The 9221-nt window shown below is 38.8% G+C and overlaps 1 protein-coding gene across 1 annotated transcript; it reads right to left on the reverse strand.

The window, feature by feature from the left end:
• Nucleotides 1-560: 560 nt before the first annotated feature.
• On the reverse strand, nt 561-1527 carry LOC120223861 (taste receptor type 2 member 42-like). The gene is given in 2 exon segments (XM_039222104.1): nt 561-600; nt 602-1527. Coding segments are annotated over 2 exon segments (966 nt in total).
• Nucleotides 1528-9221: the final 7694 nt, after the last annotated feature.

Below are 9221 nucleotides of genomic sequence, written 5' to 3' on the forward strand. Positions count from 1 at the left end.
TGCTTCTGGCATGTGAGATGAGTTACAATCACATCAATCTTTTGCATATACGATTAAATACTTTAGATTCTCTTTGAAAGACTATTTGAGACTTTTAAATATTGGCAACCACCATTTTAAACAAAAGGGATTACTTTGGGGGGCCTGGCTGGCTCAGTCAGTTGAGTGTCTGACTTCGGCTCAGGTCATGATCTCGCGGTTCGTGGGTTCGAGCCCCGCGTCGGGCTCTGTGCTGACAGCTCAGAGCCTGGAGCCTGCTTCAGATTCTGTGTCTCCCTCTCTCTCTGACCGTCCCCTGCTCGCGCTGCCTCTCTCTCTCTCTCTCTCTCTCTCTCTCTCTCTCAGAAGTAAATAAAAAACATTAAAAACTTCTTAAACAAAAGCGAATACTTTAAAACTTATATTGGCTGACCATGGGTCCATTATCACCAAAAGCAACTTTCTCTAGGGAAAATTTCATTAATGTTCGACAACACTTAAAGGAACCCTGTGGGAGAGGAGGGGAAGGAAGAAGTAGAAGTGAAATTGATCCTCAAAGTCTCCTTGTTAAGCCATTATCTTTAGAAAGACTCTGGAAAGTCTATCCGACACGATGAACTGATGTTCTCTTTTCAAGGTTCTTTTAAGATGCCGCAGTACCTTCAGGGCTGTCTGTCTCAGTTTGCTGCTTCCCAGAATCAAAATTAACGAGTGGCCTGAGGGAAAGACATATGTGGCCAACATGATAAACTTTGTGAACCTGTTGTTCGAAAATATAAAAAGCATCCAATTTGTCAATAGGATGGAAAAAAAATGAACTGTGAAGAGAAGGAGGAACAATATCACCATTTTAATGGCCTTCTTATGGGCCCGCGTGCTGGGATCGCTGGAGTACATGGAGTTGAGCTGCAAGTTCCTGATGTGTCTTACCAAGGACAGAAATAAAAGGACCAGTGCAATCAGGGACAGGACAATAGGAATGGTATACGAAAAACTAAGAAGAATCAGGGTTTTAAAATAAAAGGATTTACTTTCATTTATATATAAAGTCAGATTACTTTCATCCATCACATGGACTTTTAAGTAGAAATCATTAAATGATTCTAGCAGTAGGAAGTCAAACATTAGAAAGAACAAAGAAAATCCAAGAATTGCAAGAACCACTCTGTTCATTCTCCACTTCAGCCAGAGGAAAAGGGAGTGGGAGAAGTGAGCTATTTTAAGAAGGTAGAAAACACTTAGGCAGGTGGTAAACCAGACAGTGAAGTGATTAGTCATTCTCCATAGCAAAGTAATAAATTTTGCTAGTTTCCACGTGAAATAGAAAGGTACAGATAGTACCATTACAAATGACTGAAAGAAGGACACCAGCAGCTGAATGATTCTGGAGATAGCCAAGCAGGTGAGGATGAAGTCAACTAAAGACATGTTTTGGTTCTTGATCCATTCAGAGCAGTTTACCAGTCCAATGAATGCATTTCCCAACATTCCAATTGTGAATTCTGCTGTTGACAGTATCAGAAAGATTTCATCCCATCTGGCTAACATTTCCACAGGAAAAAAATCCAAATTTCTAATGCCCTGTCTCATTAATAAATTCGTAACCAGACTAGTTCAGAATAGCATCCATTGCTGATAGTTACCTTCACTGTTTGTATTCGCAATTCCAGTGCTGACCAGAGCCTGCTGCTGTTGGATACAGTCTCATATATACATTTAAGGAAATCTTTCGGCTTTGTTGTAATGCCGATCTTAATCCAGAACGATCTGCTAAGGTGTGCCATCTCCCATACTTTCATGAAGATGTTTTTGTTTATTCGAAAGCGATACTAATTTCCAAACCAAACCATTTGTGTTTCTATTTATAATTGGCGAAGATTCAAATTTTCCACTTGAGGTGATGATTCAAAGGTTGAAGTCAAATTTGTTAGATGCAAATATGGGTCAGATTCTTTTTCACTGATTTGTGAAAAAAATTACCTCATCTGAAATACTATGCCACTTGGATCCAAATATTTTAGTTGTTTTTCATAGGAAGCTTTGAAATAATCTAGCAGTCTAAATCTAAATAATCGGTTCTAAAATTTAGTTGTAATTCAATGAATATATCTTGAGTGCCTGGTGGGTGACTGAGTCATTTCCAAAGGTAATATTAAAAAAAAAAAAAAGTGCTATTAAAAAAGAAAGAGCATTAGAAAATCCATAAAATAGTGAAGGCACAAAAATAAATAATAAGTAAGACTAAAATGTAATGGGAACACACAAAAAGATAACAATTATTACTGCTGGGGAAAGAGAAAAAAGTGGCATTTGCCTTGGGTTTTATAGATAATTGGGATTCCAGGAGGGAACTAAGTTATATTTTGGATTTACCAAGCAATATACGAAAAGACAACAAAACCCAAATTACTTTTCTGACATTGATGTCTTCTCACTGATAATTTCCCATAATTACAATGTTCTTCAGGTGCCTCTGAGTAACAAATATATTCCCCAGTTTTGCTCTTTATTTTTGTACTTGCTCTATTTGTTTTGGCCAGAGACATAATGCTGTCCATTTAGCCTTTATGGACAGAAATTAGGTAAAAAATCATTTCAGATTAAATAAGGAAATCATAAACAAATGTATCTGTTCTATATTCTAGGAACAATGATTTTGACACAAGCCATTAACATACCAGAAATGAACTCAGAGTTACAGCTTTTGTGTCTATATATTAAGTGTTCAGGCGTTGCCAGACCACATTCAAAATAATGAATGAAATTTTAAAAAGTGAAAAGCAAAAAATAAAATAAAATAAAACACTTGGTCCTTGACCCTTTTCAATGATACTGTCACACTCGTGAATTAAATTCTATTGATTTTGTTAAGTGTATATTTCAAGAACAATGTGGTACAATGAACTATTGGTAAACTATTTTGTATGACAAAATTTTTAATTTAGGACAAATATTTAAAACTATAGGGAGAAAGAAAAAAGAAAGAAAAGAAGAGAAGAAAGAGAAAAGAAAAAAGGAAGGAAGGAAGGGAAAGAGGGAGGGGGAGAAAGGAAAAAGAGAAGGAAGAAAGGAATTTATTGGATAGAGCAAGGCTGAAGGAAAGTAACGAAATTTGGTAGTAGTATTTTGGAGAGGAGAATGATAGCCTTGACTAAGATTAATGTCTAGAAATGGAAAGAACTTGATGACTATGAGAAGCATTTAGGAGGTAGGATCAGCAAGTCTTGGGGATGGATTTGGGGCTATAAAAAGGAAGAGAAGCCGGCACCTTCAGGATTCTTCTTTTGCACCTGGGGTGCATGGAATTTGGGGACCTAAAGGAATCCGTGGAGGGAGAGCAGCTTTAAAAGCAAGGGGTGGGCAGGGACGCCTGGGTGGCTCAGTCGGTAAAGGGGCCAACGTGGCTCAGGTCATGACCTCCCGGTTCCATGAGGTTGGAACCCCACATCCAGCTCTCTGCAGTCAGCGCGGAGCCACCCTCCTCCGCATCTCCCTCTTTCTCTGCCTCTCCTTTGCTCCTGCTCTCTCTTTCTCAAAAATAAACATTAAAAACAAACAAACCCACATAGTAGCCGTGGGTGGGAGACCCGAGAAAAGTTGGAGGCCGGTGAGTTCTGTTTTGAACACTTTTGGAGTATCGGTGGCTCATCCAAGTGGAAAGATGGGGTAAGCACTTGGGTATTTGTGACTAGAGCTCCGAAAAGAAAGTGAGACTATAAACAGAGATTTGGGAGTCATCAGCACACACTCGATTCCATAAAAGGTGATGGACGAGCTCCAAGACGCTGAGGAGCACCAGAGGATAAAGAAATCAAAGACAGAAAGCAATCAGGCAGAGAAGGGAAACCAAGAGGCTACAGGATTCAAAGCAACCAAGAGCAAGGAGTGTTACAAAGAAAGAGTAGCCAATTCTTCCTAATACTACCCTTCTTTTGTAAGGAGGTAGCAAGGCGACCCTTAGTTACTATAGAAAGAATAGTTCAGCTGAATAGAAACCAAACTGCTGTGTCTATGAGATCCCAAAAATGAAGCATTAGAAACCCTATACTTCTACGCTTCTATATAGAAGTATACCCATTAATAATGTGATCAATACATTAATAGACTAAAGGAGAAACATGAGGGGGGAGTGGATTTTAACATAAATCTGCATTTATTCATAACACATGTTCTTAGCAAACTAGGGATAGAATGCAATATTCTTCTTCCTGGTAAAAAGCTGTGTCCAGAAACCTAGAGAAAACATTGTACCCATGGATACATTGAAATCACTCCCCCTGACTTTGGGACCAAATGAGCTAAAAACCTCTCCCTATATATTTTTTTTTTTTTTTGCAGTTTTCACCAATCACAGTAAGGCAATAAAACGACATAAAAGATATAACATTGTAAAGCACAAAACAAAGCTGACCTTATTGACAGATGATGATTGAGATTACACAGACTATTCAAAAGGATTTTTCAATACATTGTTAAAATATCCATTTATAAGGTTTCTGGACACATAATATATGTGCAAATATCTGTTCCATCTCTTCATACCATCAGCAAACAGTTAAAATGAACACTCTCTTAAAAGATAAATTTCCTGGGGCGCCTGGGTGGCTTAGTCGGTTAAGCGTCCAACTTCAGCTCAGGTCATGATCTCACAGTTCATGGGTTCGAGCCCTGCTTCGGGCTCTGTGCTGACAGCCACCTCAGAGCCTGGAGCCTGTTTCGGATTCTGTATCTCCCTCTCTCTCTGACCCTCCCCTGCTCACGCTGTCTCTCTCTCTCTCAAAAATAAATAAAACACTTAAAAAACTTTTTGTAAAAAGAAAGATAAGTCTCCATAACCTCAACATACAAGTATCTAAGACGAAATCACACACATAAAACATATGCAACGCCTTTGTGGATAATGTTAAAAAGTCTGAAATGGCTGTAGCATTCTTTTAGCCAGTATGTATTCATTACACACTAGATGTAATCGAGGACTTAGACTTTGCTTTTTTAAATTTAAACCATTATTACACACATTTTCCCACTTTAGGTATACATCCAAGGACTTCAAGTCTCTGACTTAGTTGTTGAGTATATTAAAATTTCCTGCTTCATATCTAGGACATGAATTTGTCTCAAGTTGAGAAGCAACCACTTCTGATATAGTACTGCCCTCCCTATCTCACGGATAATCACCTCCTCTCTTTTCACCTAATCCAGTCCCTTATTTTGGGAGTTTTTTTTTTTAACCATGCCATACATAGGCTGCAGGTTTCCATGTGATGCAATAAGAAATGAGATCACCTCTTGTTTGCTAATGTGCAAATGCAGGCTGATGTCCTGTCATTCTTTTTTGCATTTTCTTTGCCTGACAAATTTATATCTGTATCTTTAGCTATGGAAGATAATCTAAAGCTATTTATAGTTATCAAAACTTGGTTAGGAAAACAAAAAGTAAAGCAGATGCTAGACTATACTATAGAATTTTCTTCTAGAGTACCTTAGTATTCATTGAAAGTACTTCGATTGAGAGACGCCTAGGTGGTTCGATCAGTCAAGTGCCTGACTTTTGATCTCAGTTCAGGTCATGATTTCACGGTTCGTGAGTTCAAGCCCTGCATTGAGCTCTGTGTTGGCAGCGGGGAGCCTACTTGGGATTTTCTCTATCCCTCTCACTATGTCCCTGCCCCACTTGTACTTTCTCTTTCTCTCTCAAAGTAAGTAAATAATCTTTAAAAAGCAAATAAATTACTTGGATCTAAATAATAGGTATAAGTTGGGGAGCCCGGGTGGCTCAATCAGTTGAGCACTCGACTTCGGCTCAGGTCATGATCTCATGGTTTGTGGGTTGGAGCCCTATGTCAGGATCTGTGCTGACATCTCAGAGCCTGGAGCCTGCTTCAGATTCCGTGTCTCCCTCTCTCTCTGCAGCTCCCCTGCTCATGCTCATGCTTTGTCTCTCTAAAGAATGAACAAACATTAAAAAAATTTTTAAATAATGGGTATAAGTTGATTTTATAAAATTAACTAAAATGAATTGTGTGCATGTTGTATGACTCAGTCCCCCAGAAACAAATGTTGGATTTATTAAATATGGTTACTAGAGCCAATAGTAATTATGCCATAGAGAAAGGGATCTTAGAGAAAAGTTGGCTTGCCTTCCATGAACAGAAGCAGATGGAGGTGTGAAGAGCTCTCTTCGCTGAATGTAACACAGTTGGTGTTCAAAAGGACTTTTTTTTCCATTAGAATGAAATGGTGATATTTAGCCCTACTTTTATGGCTGTCCCAGAGATTTAAAAGATATGGATCCAAAATACATCAGACATAGTTGGTATGGAGCCAGTTTACACTATGTCACCTTTAGACTGTGTCTACTCCATGCATGACCCTCAGATCTGGTTGTCAGGAGATGGGCTGCTGGATTATTGGGTGATCGGTGCCATTTTGATCCTTTCTTTCTGTCCCAAGTGCCCAATATACCAATATATGAGGTCCTTTTCAATGTTCACGGTGTTAAGAATGATCATTGTGAACACAGGATGGGATTATCAAAATAGGCTGTAAATCCTTGCAGTCAATTTATGGGATTTCATCCTACATCCGACCTTTCCCCCGATGTGGGCCATGGATCTGATCAATGGCGTATGTTGCTATTACTGTTGTTTTTCCTTTCCTTTCCTTTCCTTTCCTTTCCTTTCCTTTCCTTTCCTTTCCTTTCCTTTCCTTTCCTTTCCTTTCCTTTCCTTTCCTTTCCTTTCCTTTCCTTTCCTTTCCTTTCCTTCTCTCTCTCTCTCTCTCTCTTTCTTTCATGATCTAAATACGTGGTCATAAAAGGGTTAAAGCTTCTCCTCTAAAGATACACTTTGTCTTCATTTTCTATTCTTTAGAAATTGACACACATTTTTCAAAATTTTTATTTATTTCTAGGAGAGAGAGAGAGAGAGAGAGACAGCATGAGCAGGGGAGGGTCAGAGAGAGAGGGAGATACAGACTCTGAAATAGGCTCCAGGCTCTGAGCTGGCAGTCAGCACAGAGCCCGACTCGGGACTCGAACCCACAAATTGCGAGATCATGACCTAAGCGAAAGTCAGACGCCCAACCGACTAAGCCACCCAAGGTGCCCCTGGAAATTGACACACATTTTAGTTCACAACTGGAATCATGACTATAAGTTGGTCTCAGAAAATATGTAAAATTATGTATCGATCTCTAATTCCCAGTCTGGTTAATGAGCTGTTACCGTGGAAGGCAACATCACACAGGCAAGGACCAATCCTGCGACGATTGTCTTTAAAAGTCACAAAGTGTCTCCAATGTGATGGGAGGAATCGAAAATGTTTACTGCAAATAACCACTCCCCCATCCCATAACACAGTTGGACTTGATGGAAGGACAGCCTGGCTTGGAAATTGATCTCAGATAGAAGAAATCACTGTATCCTCCAAAAATTATAATAATGCCTAGAATCAGTATAGGTATTGGTAGGACATTAAACATACAGTCACTTGTACAATGAAAACTAAGTGAGGGTTAACAGAGAGAAAGTGATGGTTATACAATATGACCATGTGGATATGGGAGCATCATTTATTTATTTTTTATTTTATTTTTAAAATACTTGTTTATTTTTGAGAGAGACAGACAGACAGACAGATAGACAGACAGATATACAAACAGAGCACAAGCCAGGAACGGCAGAGAGGGAGACCCAGAAGCCAAAGCAGGCTCCAGGCTCTGAGCTGTCAGCACAGGGCCTGACACGGGGCTCAAACTCACAAGCCGCGAGACCAGAACCTGAGCCGAAGTCCATGCTTAACCGACTGAACCACCCAGACACCTAGCCAGCATCACTTAAAAATAGGAGGGGAGGGACACCTAGGTAGTTCAGTTGGTTAAGCATCCTGGCCTTGATCTCAGGGTTGTGAGTTCAAGCCATGCATTGGGTTCTGTGCTGGTGTAAAGCCTACATAAAATAAAATAAAATAAAATAAAATAAAATAAAATAAAATAAAATAAAATAAAATAAAATAAAATAAAATAAAATAAAATTAAATTAAAATAAAATAAAATAAAATAAAATAAAATAAAATAAAATAAAATAAAAATAAAATAGATAAAAATAAAAATAGGATGGGAAAATGACAGCATATGCAAAAAATTATCATAAAATTTGACTGCTGTAAGAAGTTGTATTGTTGGTGGTAGAATTAATATTATTATTCTGAGACTTTATATAATGTAAGGCTCTTCTATCATCTCTATGTCTCTTTAATTTTTCAATAAGTAAAGAATCCATATATTCTCAGACGTTAAAAAATTCCTCTCACAGGGAAGGCATTGAAATTAATATGGTGATATGCAGTGCGTTTTATGATATTTCTTTGATTAGAAAACAAAGGGGAGGGCCATCTGGGTGGCCTAGTCAGTGGAGCGTCCAGTTTTCCATTTTGGCTCAGGTCACGATCTTACAGTTTGTAGGATGGATCCCTGTGTGGGGCTCTGCACTGAGCACGGAGCCTGCTTGGGATTCCCTCTTTCCCTTTCCCTCTGCCCCTCCCCTGCTCATGCACACACGCAGGCACACATTCTCTCTCTCTAAAAATAAATGAATAAACATTTTTATAAAAAAGAAAATAAAGGGGTGCGAGAACACTTTGAATGACCTCTAGATCTTTTGATATCCTGAAATTTCATCTCGCTGCTTATTTTAAAAGGACAACTTTTGCTTTCTAGTTTTCAATAAGTCCCAAGGGCACCACAGTTTTCACATGGTTTAATTGGAGGACATTAACAGTCTCAACGTCCACCACACTTAGGACACGATGTCGGGAATTTACTTCTCTTGGCCTTGAGTACCTGACAATTCTACAGCCGCTCAACCGTATGTCTGAGCCCGGGATCAAATGCTCTCTTTCCCCATCAAGGAAATGTCATGCTTAGGAAACGCCCTTGTTTCTCATAGTTGTCTATGACCATTATTGGCAAAATACTTCCCCCAATTGGCTTCAGCATTGAAATCTTATCTCAACTGGTACTTCCGCCACTTGAAGAAGAAAAGACATTGTTTTTCTCAATTCTATAGCCGTGCTGGCAACTGTGTGCCCTGTGTTAAATAACAGGTCCCATATCTTGAGGAAATTTAGAATCTGAGATAAGAGTCGTAAAAACATTATTGTCCTGACCTTCTCTTAATTGATGCTTTCCGATACATCATAAGGAAATTAATTCCTTCAGTAAACTCTGCGGAGTCTTCAATT

Source organism: Hyaena hyaena, unplaced genomic scaffold (assembly GCF_003009895.1).
Source record: "Hyaena hyaena isolate Hyena2069 unplaced genomic scaffold, ASM300989v1 scaffold_1056, whole genome shotgun sequence".
Classification (NCBI taxonomy): Eukaryota; Metazoa; Chordata; class Mammalia; order Carnivora; family Hyaenidae; genus Hyaena; species Hyaena hyaena.